General features: G+C 41.9%; 1 protein-coding gene and 1 pseudogene across 1 annotated transcript in view; one reads left to right on the top strand and one right to left on the bottom strand.

Annotated features, from left to right (window-relative positions):
- Positions 1–3,402: 3,402 nt before the first annotated feature.
- TMEM178A (transmembrane protein 178A) overlaps positions 3,403–21,749 on the bottom strand; it is a 55,139-nt gene continuing 36,792 nt past the window's right edge. Inside the window, exon 4 of the mRNA XM_058278444.2 lies at positions 3,403–13,374. Within this exon, the coding sequence (XP_058134427.1) occupies positions 13,133–13,374 (242 nt within the window). The 3' untranslated portion in view covers positions 3,403–13,132. The remainder of the gene's footprint in view (positions 13,375–21,749) is intronic.
- Positions 11,391–11,446, top strand: LOC131274146 (U5 spliceosomal RNA; annotated as a pseudogene).

Below are 21,749 nucleotides of genomic sequence, written 5' to 3'. Positions count from 1 at the left end.
CCCAAAAGTTACTTTTAATGTTTCTGCCTCTCAAAGATTTTGAATAACAGTCTTTGTCATTCTGTGTCTAAACCTGGCATGCATCTTTAGAATGAAAAACAAAATGTGTGGAGGTGGGCCTCTTTGTGTCTGTAACCAAGAGGCAGCAAATGGCAGGTAGAAAAGTGTATTTTTTTTTTATTGGCTTAGCTGACAGTGGTATAAACCATAAGTGGCAGCATCTTAGCTCTAATTAGCATAGTATATGTCTCAATTAAATTAAAAGTTTCTGCTAAACTTTCATATCAAATGCATAAAGCAATAAAACCTTTGGGGAAATTTCTAAAATTTGAGCATAGCTTCTAGTTAGAATATTTTGTAGTATTTTTCCTTCACCTCAGGGCACAGGTTATGGCACACAACAACAGTTACTGTTCCTTGAACTAAACTGGACTGGTTCCTGTTGAGCAGGGAACAAATGCCCATGGATCTGAGAGCTGTGATTTAAATGGCATTCAGAGAGACATGCAAGAGATCTACTTCCTACATAACCGAGGAATATTGGTGCCCAAGAAGAATCCCTCTGAGTGCAGGTAAATCTGACTGTTGAGGGAACTATGAAAGATATCCTTTGGACTAAAATTAGATGAGATGTAAGGGCTTCTCAGAGAAATTCTGAGAATTAGGAAATGTCAGCTGAGTATTTTTATGCATTCTTCTATTTTCCCATAGTATTTGTACTCTTCACAATTCTCTTATTCATTCGTTCATTTGTTCCTTCAGCTCTCAAGCATTTTTTGAGGACCTGTGATGTGTCAGGCTCTGGCAAAGCTCCACCGTACACCGGCCTTACCTGAATAGCTGCTACAACAGCTCTCTAGAAAGAGAGGGAGAAAGGGACAGGGTGCAAGGGCTCCAACCAGAAGCCATGGGTCAGGGACGATTCCCTAGTCGTGCAGCCAAGAGCCTGCTCTGTTAGCCTTCGAACCGATTTTTATGAGACCCAGGAAAATCCCTGACCTCTGAATTTGGATTTACTGAAAAAGCTCGACAAAGAGAAAAAGATGAACAGAGTCCAGGAAACATTTTTTTAAAAGCAATGGATTGTGGGGCATTTAAAGAAGCAACTGAAAGCATGCTCAGGTAAATGAAAAGCTAAGCTTTTCCTTTTAGTTCAATTCCTTGCATTTATTATCTTCAAGAGACTCAGGAGATCTGAAACATTTAGTTTGTCGTCTGAATGCCACAGTTACTTCATATGGTCAGTGGTCACCACGTTCCTTCAGCTGTAGCTGCCTGCCCATGGGTGTAACAGATGAGGGCGTTCACTCCAGATCTCCCCACCCCACTGCCCTTGCCCTGCCCCATCCCTCTCGCTCTCACACACACATTTCTACTATTTTGTGATCACCCTTCAGGCTGCCCTTTTGTGACATCTGTCCTTGAGAACTTGACACTACTAGAGATTGATTTCACCTTGGAAGTTTGTGGGCATATTAACTAGGTATTTTGCCAAGAATATTTACATGGGAACCAAGGAAAATTTACTCCCTAGGCCAGAGATTTTTGTCTGTTTTTAAGCCTAAATCAGATTATATCACTCTTCTACTCAAAGCCCTCCAGGGGCTTTCCATTTTACTCAGAATAAAGTCCAAAGTCTTGATCTGGCCTGGAAACCTCTCCTACTTCATTGCTACAAGCCTCCCTCGCCTTTTGCCTGGCAAAACTGGCCCCCTACTGTTCCTGGAACATTCCAAGGGCAGTCCCATCTCAGACCTCTTCACTTGCTGTTCCCTCACCCTGGAGCATTTTCCCCAGATGCCTGTGTCACTCAGTCTCTTGCTCAAATGGCCCCTAACGGTGGAAAGCTTTCCTATCTAAACTAGCTTCCCCCTCACTCTTCAAACTCTATCCTCCCAGCTGCTTCCATTTTTCTTCATAGCACCTATCACCACGATATATTACATGGGAAATGTTTGTTATTCTGTCCCCAACATTACAAAGGCAGCTCCTTGTTTTGCTCACCATTTATCTCCTGCACCTAGAGCATTCTCTGGCCGGTACTAGGCACTAGAAGATTTGAAAGCTGAATGAACTTACAAATGTGTGAGCAAATGAATGGACCGTGTCATTCACCTATGATATATGTTTCTGTTTCCATGGTGTTGGGAGGTCCCTATTTTCACTGAGATCCCACACCATTTTGCTACTAGGGTCTGCTTTTAAAGAGACCATAAAGAATTCTGGTCTGGAGTCACACACACCAAAAGTAACCCTGAGAAATAGAGGCTATAAGGCAGCAAGACTACAAATTCAGGGGACCACCATGTCTGTAGTACTTCATTCACTCCTTCCTTCATTCCTTCAACACACTGACCCCAAACAGGTACATGGTCATCTGCCAGACACAAACAGAGCCAGCAAGCTCCAGGAGGCTAACAGCTCCCCCGCTCCACCCCGACCCGGGATTGACAGAACTCATGCTTTCCAATGTCACAGAAGAAAAAGAAAAATCTTCTGCTGTTACTCACTGAAGGAAGTTTTGTTTTTCTTCCTTTGTGATATTGGAAAGTATGGAATTATTCAGTCGTTAATAGGTAAAAGCTTGACATTTTCTGTGACACCCTTCTTGATTACGTAGGCGTATTACAGATCCACTCGCTGTTTGCTGTAAGAAATAGTGAAATTTACTAAATTTCATGTTAACCCCTTGCACACTTCCCTCTTCTGGCTCCCTGCAGTATTTTTTTGACTAGGTTGTAAGAAGAGGGCCATTCACCTTTCCTATTCCAAATGGTTCCAAGTGCATCTCTGCCCTCACCCACATACCTTCAACTCATCCTTGTTCTTTCCTCACCTTAACTGCATTTCTCTTGAAAATGATTCCCCACTCCTGTAAACCCTCTTTAAACTGTTACTCTATTTGGAAAACTCTAAGAACTGGTTCATCTTTGAATCAATACTGCATCAATCACTTATGTTATCGCCCCTAGATTTCCATTCACAGTTGGTTTTGTTTCAATTCCTAAGACCATTTTATTTGAGAAACATGTTGTCATGATAGTGATTTACTGTAGTCATAACAGAGGCATATAAAGCAGAGGCTCATACTCCACTGACGTGTTTGCAAGAATACAGATACTTGCTCAGTTATGTTGACCTCAAAATTTAGTTAGTTCGTTTGCTGGGAATAAGTCACCTTGCCAGAGATTGGCTGAGGGATCTTGGGTAATGCACAAAGAATCAGTTTCCTCCACTGAGGACAACAATCACAGCTTCCATCTACCTTCCAAGGCTGCCATGAAATTTGTTTTTATTTTTTATTTTTTTTTAACCACTGCATAAAAATCAACCTCTCAAAGAGAAAATGTAAAATGAACTACTCTCTCTGATATGTAATAAAACATTTGGAAGGTATACTTGTATTGACTCAACATCAGATGGCTTTATTTTGTTTGTATAACTTAGCACACTGGTTTTTTTTTTTTGTTAAGTTAGTTCACATTCAATTTGAATAAAGAAAAAAAATTTTTAGAGGTGTTTAAAGCATTCCCTGGACTTCTTAAATGTGTAATTATTGCAAACATCCCTGGAAAGTACATCAGCTCATCAACAGTCTCTGGAGATTCACAAAAGATGATTGACTTTCAGGGTCACAAATTGGCAGTCCCGAAGCAAGAGCTAAAATTCATGAGTCTCTGAGTTCCCATCCTGCCCTCTAACCCCAAGGCTATATAGCCTCCCTTTTTGAATAATTGCTTTAATAATTTACCAAAAAACCATCAGGGATGCTTTCACAGGACAAAGTAAGGAGGACCTATCCACTGAAAAATTAATCTTTAAACAGCCCTAGTGACATGGGAATTTTTCAGAATGTTCTGTGGGAGAAGTGCCAAGAAGGTAATTAAAATTGCTGTCATACCTTTAGGCTACTGCAGACTATAGTGTCTATTGAAGGTCAATCATGTAAGGAGAAATTCTGTGCTTATAAAAATAGGTCTCGGGAAACGCACTTTGGCCCAGTGGTTAGGGCGTCCGTCTACCATATGGGAGGTCCGCGGTTCAAACCCCGGGCCTCCTTGACCCGCGTGGAGCTGGCCATGCGCAGCGCTGATGCGCACAAGGAGTGCCGTGCCACGCAAGGGTGTCCCCCACGTGGGGGAGCCCCATGCTCAAGGAGTGCGCCCGTGAGGAAAGCCGCCCAGCGTGAAAAGAAGGTGCAGCCTGCCCAGGAATGGCGCCGCCCACACTTCCCGTGCCGCTGATGACAACAGAAGCGGACAAAGAAACAAGACGCAGCAAATAGACACCAAGAACAGACAACCAGGGGAGGGGGGAAATTAAATAAATAAATAAATCTTTAAAAAAAAAATAGGTCTGGCATTCTTTACAGAATTACAAAGGGCAGGGTGTGCTCTGATTTAGAAATACAGCTGCTTGATTAAAACTTGAGGGGCAGCCAGTAACTTCCAAGGAAAACTATGAAAAAAAGTGGTGGAGTATGAGCCTATCTAGATGTATGAAATTGAGAAACAAGCTCAACTATGGTTAGACACACACTGTTGGTGTTTGCATGACTTTGAGGTGGTTGAAGTAGAGGCTGTGTGGGAAGGTGGAAATAGCAAGAGCTTTGGAGTGAGCACATCAGAAACCAAATCTTGCTTAGCAGGAAGGTTATTAAAACTCTCTGAAACTTGGTTTCTCCATCTACAAAGCAGAGGTAATAGTAACAAGATAAAGTATGGAAAGAGGATGGCCTGAATAGTCCCTGAGGAAACGCTGTCTCTTCTCCTTTGGTGTCTCATCAGTGTCAAGACACAGAATTGCAGAGGACTTTGAGAATCAGAGCTTTCTTTTCTGCATCTTATTTCTAGCTAAGTTTACAAGAATAAAGAAGACCTAGGAATTGATAGGAATTTGACTCCTGCACCATCCTCTTAGAATCAAGTGCTTTAAAAGAGAGAAATGGTTTTGTTTGGTTTTGGTTTTGTTTTGCTTTATGAACACCCAGAATCCAACATATCCTCCCTGTAACTATCAGGCCAGTACTTGCTTGACCAAATATCTAGAGACCATCACCTAGCCAAGTCAGCCCATGAACTTCACCAAGTCCACTTCTTGTCAACCTGGCACCCATACACATCTCCTTAAACCACACTTAATCTATAAATTAAAACAAGAACTGCCATGTTTTTACCTACCAATACACAACTCTCCAGCATACACCAGAAATGCACCAACTTTTCCAGGAAGAGGCACAAGTCCTTGAATAATATTCACTCAAACGTGATATCCTGTAACTTAAATACTACCAGAAGTAGTTAATACAATTTGTGTCATATGATAAAACCTTAAAGAAGAAAACAAAGATATTTGCTTAATTTATATATACAAACATACTCATAACAAAACAAGGAAGAAATATTCATTAACAGTTGTTTCTATACCTGGTCACGTAGTCATAGCTCGTATTTAGAACTACCTCCTTCCACTGCCCGTTCTGTATTCCTTTTACCCTCAGCACCCACCTCAGCTAGCTGGTATAAAAAGAATTAGAAGTCTCCTGCAAGCCAATGACCTCAGGGCATTCCATTGTAGTTTCAGCTGGTGAAATAGGATTAATCTCTTCAGACAGAGGTATGAGAGCTGTTGCCTCAGGGAGGTGGTTTTAGGTTTATCAGGCACAGCAGGGTTAAACTCCTCAGGTGGCAGTTGGATGGCTGATTTCTCACGACAGACCATTACAGGTTTTTTCAGCTAAGGCTTAACAGAACCTAGGGTTTCAATGTCCCCACAATCATCATTATCAACCCATCTGTACCCATTTCAATTTTCAGGGCCCCATACCTTTCCAATTAACACGCTCACTTTAATGGCAGACACCCTGTAAGGCTGGGAGTTTAATAATCCAGCTATTTGCATAATAAGACTCAATCTAGTTTTAAGAAATCACAAGTGTGCGGCTACAATGAAACAAGATCTTCGTTCAGGGCACACGTAGAAACTTTCACGTCCTTCGTGTGAAGCTTCCGGGGGGGGGGGGATTTGAAGCATTGTGTTCATCTCTCTAACAACTGTATCAAGTGTATTTAAGAACAACCAGCAAACACCATTATACATCCCAAAACTCTTTTAAGGTGTCAAATACTTTCTCACCCAGAGCCTTACCTCTTATAAGCATTTGAGTAGCCATATCCAGTGGTAATATTTTGCATATCTCTATTGCCAAATCACACCGTGGACTCTCAGTGCCATCTTGATTGTTGGATATGGCAGCATTAGTGCCTATATATCTAATCAGATTAGAGAACAAATTCCCCAAAGCCCAAAACCACCTCAGAAATCTCATCCTTAAGATTCTGTTCTTCCCAAATGCAATGAATGTGCCACAATGATGAAAGAGGTTATTGATGTGGGAGGAGTGGAGGGGTGGGGGGTGGGAAACTCTTATATTTTTCAATGTAACATTTTTTGTGATCTGTGTATCTTTTTTTAAAAAGGCAATTAAGTACAAATTAATTGGGAAAAAAAATCCTGTTCCTCAGTAACCATTCCAGGTACAAATTCTGCATTAGTCATGGTTCTCTAGGGAAATAGAACTTTCAGGATGTATGTAGTCATTGAGGAAACATTATGAGATTTATTATAAGAATTGTCTCACGTGACTGTGGGGGTGGGCCAGTCCAAATTCCTATAGGGCAGGCTGCAAGCTGGGAACTTTAGTGAAGTTTTCAATGAATTCTCCAAGAGAAGCTGGCTAGCTGACTGGCTGAAGTAAAAATGGAAATTCTCTGACTGCTGAAACCAACATTTCTTTTATAGCTTTCAACTGATTGGCTGAGATGTCTCTCATTGTTGAAGGCAATCTTCTCAGTTGATTGTAGATGTAACCAGTCATAGATGCAATCAACTTACTGATGACTTAAATCCAAGTAATATCCTCACAGCAACAATCAGGCCTTGCTTGACCAAACAACTGGACACCATCACCTGGCCAAGTTGACACATGAATTTAACCATCACAGGGAAGAAATGAGAAAACCTCACCAATTTATTCAGGCCTTTGGGCTTGTTTTGAGATTTTATGCTTAACAGCTTTGACCAATATGAGGAGATTTGATGTGTTTTACATGTAGGGAATGAGTTTGAAGCCCTCTTAACCCACAGCTGAATGAAATTCAGTTCAGGCATGGCCAACTTTCTAAAGCAAGTATTTTTATGCTCCTCACAGTCACTTGAATGACAGGCAAAGTCATGGAGACAGAAATAAAAGATGTATTCTAATTCAAGGATGAATGTCATGAGCTGGGGATCTGGCTGGGATTGCGACTGGGCCACTGGTCCCTGAAAGCCTAGACAAAGGAGCCCCACATCCTTCTTATCAAGACCTAGTGGGGCCTCCATGGACCTTGCTTTAGCAAGGTGTCCATGCACTTTTGTCCCCAGAGGGCGTCATTCCACATACACGCAGATATTAAGGGAATTTACCTCTTAGGCCATGTGTACATTTGAACAGTTCCTGAAGAGCCTGTCAGTACAGTTCCTCTGTGCCCACCACCCACATAAGAAAGAGGCATCATCAGTACCTTGGGCCCCGGCACATCCTCAGGGCAGTGATTGATGCAGTTGTGAATGTCTGGATGCCCTAAAATGAAGGGGGTGCACATTCTCAAAATTTCTCAGTGCTCTTCAATAAAGGGAAATGTTTAACTGAAATAGACCAAGTCTCTCAGGCATGATTTAGGCTAGGGGCAGCCAATGGGGCCTCTCGCATTCATTCACAATCACTGTATGCCTTCCTTTCATGCCTGGACCTTCTTCTCAGTCACTTCTATTTGATCAAATTGGCACGTAACTTACCAGCAAGTCTTGTCAATTCCACCTTTAAATTATATCTGCCTCATCTTTCCATCTTCATGGCCATCATGTGTCTCCTGGATTCCTTCAACATCCTTCTTCCCGACTGGCTTCTCCTCCTCCAGCCTTGCCCTCGTTCAATTCATTCTCCATCCAGCAGCAACACTGATAGTCTTAATTGGAAATCAGATCACACCAGTGTCCTTTTTAAACCCTTTTATTGCTTTCTATTGTCAGGATAAACCTAAAGCCCTCAATGCAGCTTGCAAGGTTCTGGCTCTCTAGGCAACTTCATTGGCACTGCTGCCCCCTTGCTCTCTCCACTCTAGCCACACAGTCTATGCTTAGTTCCTATCTGCAAAACATTCACTTAGAGACCTGAGGCCAGTGCATAGCCCAGGGCCTTACACACAGCTGGCAATAAATCTCTACAGCAAATGCTGAAGGGCAGGGAAAAAAAATAGGAAAAAAATACAAAAAAGTATCGCCTTTATAGCCAACCAATTGGTTTTTCCCGTATTCAGGCCCCAGGCAGACATTTTCTAATAGAATTTAGATCAATTAGAAATCTTGCTCTGAAGACTGGCAAGATATAGGTTGTACATTAAAATGAAACATATTGAAAAGCCATATTCCCAATAGTCCCATATTGTAGAGAATTTCCTCTGAGCAAGTGGGGACACTGAGCATCTTCAAACGTTTGGAGTTGTCCTGCAGGAGCCCTAGAGGAGAACATCCTCTCCTTCCAGTCAAAGGCCAGGAACCCTGGGAAAATTGAAATGCAAATTCAAAGGGTCCTTGGTCAGCGTAGATATTTGCATTCAAAGAAAGTCATTTCTGAAGCATTCCCTTCAGCGTTCCAATTAGAGATTTAAAACACACCAGCATATAAATGCAAAAGGTTTAAATTGAGGTGTAGAACCATATTGAGGTTACTAACTTAATAATGTTTGAGCCATCAAATAAATGTTCCATAGTACTTAGTTCATGACATACTTCAAATTATGTCTGGGTTACTTTGGGTTAATAGTCCCTTTAATTATTCTAATGAGGCTTGCTTGCTTGCCAAGCTCTTTTCTTATTCCATTTAGCCTCATCGTACTACTGTATATTTTTATGGGCTCCCTAAAATTGGTGCTAAGGGAGTCAGTTCTATCCAGAGAAGATGAGAGTTTATCTTTGTTGCTCTGAATTCATTCCTTCATTTATTTCACAAATATTTAAGAGCATCTATTGTATGCTTGTTACAGGGTCTGAGCACTGAGACAAAGTACATGAGACAGTTTCCACTTTGCAAGAGCCTACAACCCAGTTAGGGGGTAACAGGCAATTAGCATGCAGTGTGGATCTGGTCAGGAAAGGGGTGAAAGTGGAGTCATATTTGAGGAAGGTTTCCGGGAGGTGTGTGTTGAAGCTCAGACACTAGGAAAAGTCCAGGTGAACCAGGCAGAGTGGGGATGGGTGTTCCCAGCAGGGGACACAGCCTGAGCTGGGGGCAGTGGGCTGGTGGCACCGACATCCTAGATGCACTAGCTTCCATTGAGCAGTCTATCTTGGGCTGACAGCCGCTCTTACCTGAGTTTCCAGGATCTAAATTCCTCTACATCCCCCTTCCATCAGGTGACTGAGGCTTACCTGCCTGTGCAGTAATAAATCTTTGTCCTTCTAAGATTTAAATTTCAATGGGAAATCTTTAAGAGGCAACCTACCCACAACACCTCCCCCAAAGTAATAGTGTAAACTTAATTTCACCAAGGAGAAATTCAAATAATGAGTAAAGTGTGAAGTGAGATACAGAGCCGATGAAAATGTAATTCAAAAGAAACTTATTTTAATTACTGTAGGAATTACTTTTATCCTGGATCTATTAAATCATTTAAGGCCTGAAACAGCGGTTTTAAATTTTTCCTTGTACTTTACTACATTTTACTAAAATGTAATATTCATAGGGCGGGAACATTTGTTTTCTTTCATTGATGGTGCCCATGTGGCTAGAAGAGCACCTGGCACATAGTAGGCATTCTGTCAGTATTTCCTGAGTGATATAATGGGGGAGGGGATTTTATTCTGTGGTGATTTCCCACGTTCTGGACTCTATCAAGGGTCTGTGGTGGTCCAAAGAAGGAGGTGGCGGAGTTCCCTCGGGGCGGGCAGCAGGGGCTCTAGCATTGCAAATATTCCCCAGCTGCTGAGGATGAGGCTGTTAAAAGGAGGGGTCTGTGGTTTTTGGTAAAGCCTTCTTTTGTAAATATTCTCCATTTATGGCAGATGGGCATGCTCCTTATCTACAATTCCACTTGTTCAAGAAACACCCATTGAAACACTTTTCTGTAAATCTGCCTACTTTCTCTTCAGAGCTCTATCTTGCCAGACTGGAGGAATTCTCAGTATTTCCTGGGATACACACACAGTAGTGCCCTCATAAGGGTACAAGGCCCTTCTGACTCGTTGTTTCTGCTCCTTTGGCACCAGGGTTAGGCCGGAGACCCCAGAATAACTTGAGGGAGTGGGTGGCCCTGCTCCCTGCATGGTCTCACCTGCCTCCCCGCCGCTGGGATCCCCTTAAGCACCTCTAGCCTGCCAAGTCCCCCATCTGGACTGCCCCCCTCCTGGACACGCACAGTCGCTTCAACGAGCTCAGCCACTTCTGATTTCTGCCCTGCAAAAATCCCTGAGACAAAGTCTTAACCAGGCTTGGCTCTGTAAGTGCAACGAGGAGTGGAACAAGGGAAAACAGAGAACACATAAATGATCTCGAATTATTCTGTCCTACACAGTACTACACAGCCATTTTAATCACTCTTCATTTGCAAGCCAATGAAGAGAACATCCCTAAGAGAAGCCCGAGAACTGGGGGCCAAATGCCCAGCACTGGCAACATTTGCTCATGCTCCCGTGACAGTAAATAGAAAGTGAGGAAATGGGCAACTGGTGTGTCGCCCTTGCTCCGAGCTTGCTTTGGCTGGAAGGCAGGGGAGGCTCGGTTCTTGCCAGCAGACATTCAAATCCTAACTGAACTCCCCTGGCTTGTGGGCAGATCTTTCCTCGTGTGTGAACCTTTCAACCTTCTGTCACTGTGAGACTTTCTTCCATTTTCACCTCGAACGTTAAGAAGTTTCCCTGAAACTTCAAAAGTCTCTCACTCAAATACTGCTGTGGTGGTTGGAATATAAATATTGCAGAGTCTTGACATCTTCTGTGGGGATCTTTAAAGAAGACTTCAAAGAGTGATCCTGTCCTGAGAGTTTCCTGCATCAGTAATAAATGAAAATAATTGCTCCTTTATATGTGCCTGTGATCCCATCCAGAGGGACTGTTTATTAAACAGGCCAGTGAGACCCCCAGTCAATGTCCCCAAGGGTCTCAGCTGTGCCCAGAACCATGGGCGAAAGCTCCTAACCTCTTCCAAAGGGCTCACTTGACAGTAAGTGGACACTGTCATGGGGAAACCAGACTTTACTCTGTGGGGGTAGATTATCATTACCATTTTAGGCATACCAGATCAATTTTTATAAAAAAGAACAAAAAGAAAAAGTACCTTTTTATGCCCTAATTTCTCTTCAGATCATATAAATCTTTTGCCTTTTACTGAAGATTTCCGTGGAAAGAACAAGTATCTTTTACTAAATCAAAATCTGATTACTTCTGGATATGGCATTTCCCCCTACTTTACATAGCTTCTTTAGCACATGTTGCAGGAAGAATAGAGGATAGAGTTGGAGTTAAAGGGAACACTTAGAGGCCAGCTAGTGCCTGCGCCTCTGTTTTAAGACAAGAAAACACAAAGGAATGCTTTTAACTTTTGTGCTGTACATATAAATAGGAAAAGGATTGAGAAAAAATGAAGCAAACATTTTGAGTGTTTTCTTTGATGAGGGCTAAACATTGTGGTTTCCTTCCTTCCTTTCTTCCTTCCTCCCTCCCTCCCTTCCTTCCCTCCCATTCTTCCTTCCTGAGTTGCCATTTATGTAAACTGTCCAGTGTACAAAGATCACAGCTCTACTATTATGGCTCTGTCTGACATGCTTATCAGTTAAATGGAATAGTAGCTAATCTTAGTTTCTAAGGAGGGAACCACAGCTCTGGCCTGGAACGGTGACTCTTAACCCCAGCTACACATCAGAATCATCTGGAAAGTTTTTTCAAAGATACTCAAGCCCAGGGCTCAGCCAAGGAAATTCAAAGTTCGCTGGACTGGAGCCGGACCCTGCTTAGGGGTGGTTCGAGAATTCCCCAGGTGATTCTCATTGCCACCAAGGTTGAAAACCACTGACCTAGGAGGTCCAAGGACAAATCCAGAGACCATATATCCTTACCACAGGACAAATACCAGGCAAACGGGAAAGGGCAATAAAAGAGAGAGAAAATTAAGACTATGATAGTTAGGTTTAAGAAGAAGTTTGAAAACTACATCTTTTATCAGCAGCAAGTGTGCGATTGCTACAAAAGATAAATAATGGCCAACCTAATAGAAATGAAGCAATTAGTAAATTCACTTCTTAAAACAGTGAAGCACTCATCCGCTAAGGAAACCTGGTGATACAGCTGACAGACAGAAAACACACCCAGACTAACAAGGGGCAGTCATTTAATGCAGAAATCCAGTTAACACACAGAGACAGAAGTTGAACAACAGGCAGGACTTCAAACAATACTGCATAGAGTCACAGAATAGGCTGGGCTGTTTTTCTTGTGATTTCAATTCCAATACAAAGGCAGAGAAGAGACTTCAAATAAAAAAATAATGGTAAGGCAACAGAAGGAGAATCTTCTTGAGACAAGGAACATCCACAAATAATGCACAAATTTTCAGTGCTGACACAACAAGACACCATTAGGACAAGTTCTGAAGATGCTGCATTAAAATTTAACAAGCATGGTACAATGACAAGAAAATTATACTCACTTTGTTATGAATCATTTTGCAAATAGAAATGACTCTCAGGTAATTGTTATATACAAACCTTCTGAAATAAATGGAAAGCATACAAATCTTTCCATTGCAGTTTCCTCTTTTTCTAAACCTAGAAATGTTCCATGGCACTGCTCCCTATATCACACAGTCAAAGCATAAATAGTCATTAAAGCACTTGAATCCACAGTATTCTTTTCCTTAGAAAGGTTGAGAGGTTTTGCACAATTTTATATCCGTCATCCAGAAAGGGCTGACAGGCAACAGGTTGGAATGTGAAAGATCTCGCTGTGCTTGGGGTCCTGACGTGACGCCTCGTACGCGCCTCTCAAAAGTCGTCCGCGCTGTGGACGGGCCACTGAGCAGTGAACTTGCAGGCAAGAGTCATACCGTAGAGTCCCTGCCAGACTTTAGATGTGCAATCTTGGTCCGGCTAATAAACGGGTAAGCGATGCACAGACCTCCAGCTGCCACGATAAAGCCTAAACTGCACCAGGCGCAAAAGATAGACCAGCTGTAGCCATGTTCCACATCATCAGGCAGGCTATAAATTAGCTTTGGGAGCCGGTTCAAATCATAGGAGATACTGGCAGCATAAGTGCAAAGGGAAATGGTGCAAAATATCCCTGTAAATAATACAAAGAGAACAGAATGGTCAGTTACAGTTTTGCCTGCTACCAGGCCTTTGGGAAAATCAGATCAACTGGGAAAGCGATCACTCCAACTTAATAAGGAGCTGCAATTCTTATACTTGAATTAATCCATTCAACAAACCTTGACAAAACCTCTATGTTTCAGACACGATGCCAGGTATTGGACACGGTGAGAGTGAAAAAGACAGACATGAAAGTCTGACAACTTGAATTATTCAGAATTATTTTGCTTGAGTGGTATTTTTATTTTTCAATCTTAAAAACACCACCATTTTTTAAAGAGAAAAGTCTTCTATAATCACTCAAACCTAATATAAAATTTCTCTGACCTGATTTGACACGTTTTTATATAGTTATACCCATCATGAAAGTTTTCTTTTTCAATTAACATCATAAGTACTTACCAAATTGCCTATAAATATTTTAAATGAGTACTTTCAAATGGCTAAATAATATTTGCAGGCACAGAGCCTGACATAAAAGGGATTCAGCAAATCATTTTTTAGTGAATGAATAAATGCTTTAAAATAATATAAATTAAATCCAGGAATTTAGAATTGCTTATAAAATAGCTGAGTAGGAGAGCATATATTTCAACCATTGAGAAAAGAAAAGGCAATTTGGTTAACATAAGGAAAATGGACAGGCCCAAAATTTTACTTTTTTTATACCAGCACGTGTATGTATAACTGTCCTTCCAGAACACTCAGATCAGGACTCTGAAAAAATGCTGCAAGAGCCCAACACAGATGAGAAGTGACTCAAGTATGTAGATGTTTCCATTCCACATAATGGTCTCCCAAGGATGCTTCTTTTGGGTTACATGGGATCAGAATGAGGCAACTGCTGAGATGAAGGTGGGTAATGAAAACAGACTAGTAAACAAAATAAGTATCAGAATGTCCAGTTCTGTTCCAACTCCTGCACAGCCAGCCACATCTTCTTTATACTTTGGTTTACCCCTGAGTACAATGCGAACATCTATTTGTTAGCAAATTGCTTTGACATCCTTAGGGAGATGTGCAGCATTCCATAGGAAATGGAAACACAGATTTGGGAACTGAAGGAGAGGGCTAAAAGGAACCAATTCCACTTCTTTTTTAATGTATTGCTTTGGTGATCAGAAATGCTAGCAGAAAAACAAGCTCAGAAAAGTAGCAATTGGGAAGAAATAAAAACCACCTTCATGCTGTTTTCATTGCTAGAATTCTGCTTCCATTAAGCCATATAAAGGCATATTGCCTGAATCCTTTTCCAAATGTGCATTCAGAAAAAAAAAATGCTCTAAATTAGAAGGACACTTGATCTGAGATAATTTAATGTTTCCTACTCTTTGCCTAATTCTGTGTTTAAACTCTAAAATGATTCTGTTTTTCTTAAAAGGATAAGATCTTATCTTCCTACTTCTTGCTCTAGATTATTACAATAAACTTATTACTTTGAGTTCTCCAAAAGAAAGATCAAACTGGAAATATTTCTTTCTTTCATAAAGAAATAGACCATTCAAAAAAGAATACTCCTTACTCCTTTGCTTTCTTTAAACCTTGTGAAGAGCAAATATTCTTACATCTACCTGAATATTCTCAAAGGCAGCAAAACAAAGGCAGGCTTTATATATAACAAGGTCCTTTCAGCGAATGCTGGTAATAGAACAATACACAGCTAGAAAAACATTGATCTCTGGAGTATCAACAGGCAAATCACAATAGTGGAATACTGAGTAGTTCATGGGGAAAAAAAATCTATTCTGCATTTAACTGTCTGCATAGAGCTAAGTGCCTAAAGGCAAGGATTTTTTACAAGCCCCACGGTTTTAAGGACCTCTAAAAGCTTGAGTAGGAACAGAGTTTTAAGCATCCTTTGATGCCCAAATGCACTGGGCTGGGATGCAGGAAGCATGTCTTCTAGTCCCAGCTCTACTACTAAGTCATTGCATGACCTTCAAATCACCCAACCTCCAGGAAACTTAGTTTCTTCACCTATTAAAACAAAATTAAAATAGGGGCTTGATTACTGAAGCCCCTTACATTGTCAACTTTCTGTAATTCTGTTATTCCAAAATGTAGCATGAAAATTCCCTGAAACTGCTTAGTTTAAATCTAGCACTCAGTATTATGCAAGTAAGTGAAAAATTTAACATTATGTGTAGTTTTCTTTCAGTAGAAATGCCCTTTAATTTTATACTAAGCACTGATTTTTATTAGCACCTCTCTCCTGCCAACTCCATAAAATTACTTTGGGAGAAATGAATTTTAGCGTGACACCACTGATTGTTTCTTACTCATCAGGAAGGCATTATAAGAAACAATCTTATCTGAGGACACAACCAGAAGGAGGCTCTCTCTCTGCCCTCCGTGTCACGAATGGTTGTGCTTTTCCCGGGCGCTAGTCTGTGCTTCCCTCATGAGCACTGCAGATATTGTCACTAATGGAATTTTTTAACACCCTAGTTGTGAGAGAGCTACAACTCCCTCAAGCTAAATCTGCAGCCCACCATACCCCAAAGTATGGTCCTTCATGGCACGCTTTTTGCCACTAATCTCATCCTTGAGTCTATCCTACCTTGCAAGCTTGACTGTTCCTCTGTCTTCTTTACATAACTTATTTGCATTTATGAATTCATTTTCTCTTGAGATACTATATGCATCTCTGTGCCACTTAAGCCTTTTTCCGAATTGGGCACTCATCAAACCTTCTTGATAAAAACTTGCTTTATTTCCTGCTGCCTTTATTCACTCAGCGGAGAATGAAGACGGTAAATAGCCCACAAATATGCTCCGCCTGCCCTTTCTCTTTTCTACATGTTCCCATTCAGCGGCATATTTTTTCCTTCTGAGATGCTCTTGAAGTTTTTCTGAGCAAGAGGAATGCAAGGAAGAAAAGACAAACAAGAACAGCATATCTAAGAGCCCCTCCTTTTCTGACCCTCACCTTTCTAAGAAAGTTTGTAAATATAGAGTTGCCACAGCTATTACTTGGGGATTGGGCAGCTCTCTTTTGGCTTATTAAAGGGAGGTTCTGAGAAGAGTCAAAGCATCATTTTCAACTTTCGAAAAGTTTTTGTGTGAAGCAGACTTGGCCCAGTGGATAGGGCGTCCGCCTACCACATGGGAGGTCCAGGGTTCAAACCCCAGGCCTCCTTGACCCGTGTGGAGCTGGCCCATGCACACTGCTGATGCGTGCAAGGAGTGCCATGCCACGCAGGGCTGTCCCCCGCATAGGGGAGCCCCATGTGCAAGGAGACCTGCCCAGCACAAAAGAAAGTGCAGCCTGCCCAGAAGTGGCACTGCACACATGGTGAGCTGACACACAAGATGATGCAGCAAAAAGAAACACAGATTCCCAGTGCTGCTGATAAGGATAGAAGCAGTCACAGAAGAGCACACAGTGAATGGACACAGAGAGCAGACAACTGGGGGGGAAGGGGAGAGAAATAAATAAAAAATAAATCTAAAAAAAAAAACTATTTTTTGTAAAGGAGACCTAACCAATACAAAGCATTAAAAAAACAAAAACAAAAACCTCCTAAACTCCAAGACATCAAGAATAAGTGTCATTTTAAATGACGAAAGCTTGCATTTTAAATTATAGCTAGAATACTAGTTTTAGGTCAGTTCTGATAGTGTAGCATTCTATTTTTTGTTTTCATATGCACATTTTACAGTATAATGTATTAAATATATTTCTATACCTTTTATAGGTCTTAGAAAAATTTTACTATTTCAAATGCGATCTGACCAGTTATTTAACAATTGTTTATCAAGTATGTTCTGGAGACTGACCTAAACCCAGTTCTGATGACCTTATAGGTAGTTTAATTTAATGAGTCACAGCTATAATTGGCTTGATGTCAATGTGCTCAGAAACCCAAGTGTTCTCTCCACTCTCCACTTTCCAGCATCATCTCAAGAAAAGGCAGTAGGACCTTCTAGACTTCTGGTAAGTTCTACACGGTGGAGTTAATAAATCCTATGGAAGCAATACACTGATTTCTACCAATCTAAGAGCCGGGTCATCCCAATTAGCTCCTGCTATAATACATATAACAGTATGACCCCCACATAGGACTTACCTACATAGCATAGTAGTTCAGATAATGCTGCCTTTTCATCAGTAGCCATCTAGCTAGCAACTACTTTGTGCCAGGTAGGTGAAGAGGTTATGAGAAGATGAACTATACCACCCGGCATTCAAAAAGCTCAAAATCGAATGGCCTTTCCTAAAGACCCATGAGGAGAGAGGTTGATTCAAGACGCTCAGGTTTTCCCTTCCCCTGGCCTTCTCCCCCACATAGCTTGGAGTGCCTTGCCACTGACATTCTTCAGCCCTGCTGGTGGTCCTGGAGAGAGAAGTCCCTGGGGCTCGAGCAGAGTCCTGGCTGCTGCTGGCATCATCTTCAAGAGTGAAGAATTACTGGTTCTCTGAAAAAGTCCTGTATGTAGCTGCTTTTCTTATAAAATATTAAAAGATGTTCTGCCAATATTCTTAATTAGAAGATACCATGAAAAGCCCAGAATTATAGGGGTAGAAAGGATATTTTTGGATTAGGACATAATAATAAGTAAATTTCTGCTACCATGTCAGATCATCAGCCTTATTTACTTCCCAATAATCTTCGAGGTGCCTATGGTCAGCTGGTAAGATATAATCAGAGGAACTAGGCCCACTCTTTTCACCACCATCTATTTTTTTTTTTAAAAATTATTTATTTATTTATTTAATTCCCGCCCCCCCCCCCCCCCCCCCCGCCCCGGTTGTCTGTTCTCTGTGTCTGTTTGCTGTGTCTTGTTTCCTTGTCCGCTTCTGTTGTCGTCAGCGGCATGGGAAGTGTGGGCGGCGCCATTCCTGGGCAGGCTGCACTTTCTCTCGCGCTGGGCGGCTCTCCTTACGGGTGCACTCCTTGCGCGTGGGGCTCCCCTACGCGGGGGACACCCCTGCGTGGCACAGCACTCCTTGCGCGCATCAGCACTGCGCATGGGTCAGATCCACACGGGTCAAGGAGGCCTGGGGTTTGAACCGCGGACCTCCCATGTGGTAGACGGACGCCCTAACCACTGGGCCAAGTCCGTTTCCCTCACCACCATCTTTTGATGTGCTTTACGGGCAGAAAGGAGTAGAAGTTGCTTCACCCTGGTTACCCTGCTTGATACATAGCATAGCTGCAACACCCAAAGACTTAAACCCTGGTTTTTCTTTTCCATTTCTTCAAAAGATGGTCTTTGGGTCTCTGCTCTTCCAGCAAAGAGGCCCCAAGATACTTTTCTTGTAGGTCATTCAAAAAGCCATTCCTAAGTTGTCTTAACTAAAGACCTGGCAAGACTAAGAGAGACAGAAGAAAACAAAACTACAGATTCACAATCGGCAATTTCTGATTCCAGAAGCCATCTAATCTTCTTCTGAAAGATTGCAGCAATCTCATTTAGTGGCAAAGCCTGACCTGATCTGACACAAGGCTATTTATAGCCTTTATTGATCCCACTTCCTGTGAATATTCATATGTTTTGCTGCCAAAATGTGAATGTATTTGATTTCCAGATGCTGCCCCAGACCCTGCTGTGGCTGTTAGATAATGTAGGAAACAGGCACCATATTACCTTTTTAAAATGAAAATTTTTAAATCCTGAATTCCAAAACACACCTGGACCCCAAAATTTCCAATCATTATGGATCTGTAATTTTAGGTCACAATCAATGGATAGCCTAGATAATTCAATATACCTAGGACAGTGGAGTCTTTTTTTTGTTCATTTGAATGCATTGAAGCTAAGGCATGCATAACCCCACGTGGGTGCCAGCTGCTCCTGAAGCTTTGCTGGGGCTGCTGGATGGGCTCCCTCCTTCTCTGCTGTCAGGGTGCTCTGTGGAAGGCCCTGCCTCGGGAACGTTAGGGGCCACGCCTTCTCTCCCAAGTTAGCAGTGGCAGCTCGGGGCAAGGCCTATGGAAAGGGCCACGAGGCCCCCACCAAGGGTGGCCCAAGCTTGCTCCATTTTTTGAGGCTCCCAGCATATTAAAAGACAATTAAAAATCCTTCACCAGACGCATAAAAATTGCATTTTTAAATGTTTGTCCTGAACAAACGAACCCTCTAAAATATTTATATTTAGAATTTACATTATATTCATTAATTCTATTACTATGGCAGTCTAATAGAATGCATAATCTAATATTTATGAAATTATTTATTCACAGTGCACTAAAAGCAGTGTGGTCTAGTCATGGGCAGAAGCTTAAAGCTGTAAAATGAGTGTCTTTTTCCCTCAATCTGGGCAGCGTTCGCCTCTGGGACCATGTGAGTGACCTCAAAGGAGACGATGTCAAAAGTCTAAACTGGAGGTCCCTGGTGGATGTGAGGCCTGCCACGGCCCCACCCAAGCACCCCCTGAAAGGCCCAGGGAAGGGGAAGGGGGAAGACCTGGCTCTCCGATGTGAGAGAACCATTCCTCCTGTGGGTAATCAAAAGCTGTCTGCATGCAACAAAGCACAAGGAGAGAGACTGTTGCAGCGTTTCCATTTGAACATCTCAAACCATCACGTCACTGGTGTTCTTCATTGGAGGTTTGGCTAAAAAGGTCAGGCAGAGAAAGAAGATGCCAGCGCATTTAGAAGGGGCTAAGTTTAGCATCAAAAATCTGTAGAAGTGACTGCTGAATGGATCTGCTGAAGCCACTTCTCCTTAATTAAAACCAATTCTTTTAACCCTCATTCGCGCCTATCTGCTACCACATGTGAATGTTCTACCGCTAATTTATCTCAGGCAATGGTTTAATGAAGTTATTCTCAGTTACTGAAAAAATAACTTGTTTAAAGGTATTCCTTTAAACAAGGGAAACTTAAATGCATTCTTTATAGTAGCGAAAATAAAACAACTGTCCCTAAATCACACAGCAAGGGACTGGATGTACACAACACAGTCCATCCACCCCATGGTTGAATCTGCAGCTACTAAAACTGTGAGTAGAAGAACAAGGTAGCAACACGGGGGTTCTTATGGCATAGAGTTAAGTGGAAGCACAGAAGACTAAATATTTTCCATGCAATATTCACAATCATTTTTCCCTTTTGCTTTTTTTTTTAAATGAAGCAAACACATGGGCAAGATTTGGGCAAGAACAAAGGGCAACTTTTAAGCAACCTAATTTTTCAAGTGATGGGATTCATAAGTGGATTTCTCTGTATCCCAATGACATTGTTTGGGCCACCAAAAATAAAAACAATCTTACGTTGTGTCTGTAAGTCCTTCAGGACTGCATTGTCACACTCAAAGTTATGAAGAAGTTTGGGGCAGATTTATGGGTTTTATGGGTGTTTGTGGCTGTCATTTTGCTTACTTGTTCTGTTTTTACTTATTTGACAGCTGTAAAGCAGCTTTCAGTGCTAAATCTCGAGGGCCCTCAAGCCAGGCTAGTCAAGGGATCCTGCCCACATGGATCAGAACTGGGGACTGAGAGCAAGGGGACCGTGGACTTGGCCCAGGAAAGCTGGTTTCCAAGCTGAACTTCAGCCCTCCTTTCATTTAAAACCTAACCAGCACCTCTGCTTCTCAAGGAACACTAACTAGGCCTGACTTTTATGGCTCTGTGATTTATTTTAATGCTAACAATTGTTTTATATGCTAAGAAAACATTAAATTATTCATGCATTATCTACATTAAAAGTGTCCTTTCAAAATGTACTAGGATCCACAACTTCTCTGTTTCCTTGACAAAGGGATGTGATGTGGGAGACTTTGGTGTTGGGGAAGGAGAGGGCACTTCTTTGATGTATATGGGGACAAATGTTGGGGAAATGGGGATGCAGCTAATAGGAGGAAAGAAAATGGGGGAGATTTTAATGACCATTAAGCCCCATCAGAAGCTTAAAGGAATCCTCTGGGCAGCAGCGTCCTCTCTGATTCTTTGCCACAAAGCACCCCACTTTCTCGTGCTCATGCTATAATTTGGATTTTTAAATGAATTCTCTTGGCAGGCACCCATTCAATGGCTGGTCCTGAAGGTTCAAATCCTCCTCCAAAACCTTGGGAACTAGGGTTTCAGCCTCCCTGTGCTACAGTCCTGGCAGCCACTGTACCTTCACTAGCATCCAGAAAACCTAAACTGGTTTTCTGACCAGAGTTATTCAGGCCAGCGCGAGAGCTGTAGTTTGAAAACGTGGGACAGAAAAATGGACCTGGCTCATAGACATTAAACTCAAGTCATTTCCAACTAGCCTAATGGGGTTGAATCACCCCCACAAAAGACATGTTCAAAGTTCAATCTGTGTTCCAGTGGTATGAGCCCATTTGTAAATAGAGCCTTTTGAAGATGCTGTTATTAGTTAAGGTGTGGCCAATTGAATCAGTGGGACTTAA

This window comes from Dasypus novemcinctus, chromosome 17 (genome assembly GCF_030445035.2).
Source record: "Dasypus novemcinctus isolate mDasNov1 chromosome 17, mDasNov1.1.hap2, whole genome shotgun sequence".
NCBI classification, from domain to species: domain Eukaryota; kingdom Metazoa; phylum Chordata; class Mammalia; order Cingulata; family Dasypodidae; genus Dasypus; species Dasypus novemcinctus.
The sequence above is the reverse complement of the archived record's forward strand: the minus strand, read 5'-3'. Positions and strand labels throughout refer to the sequence as shown.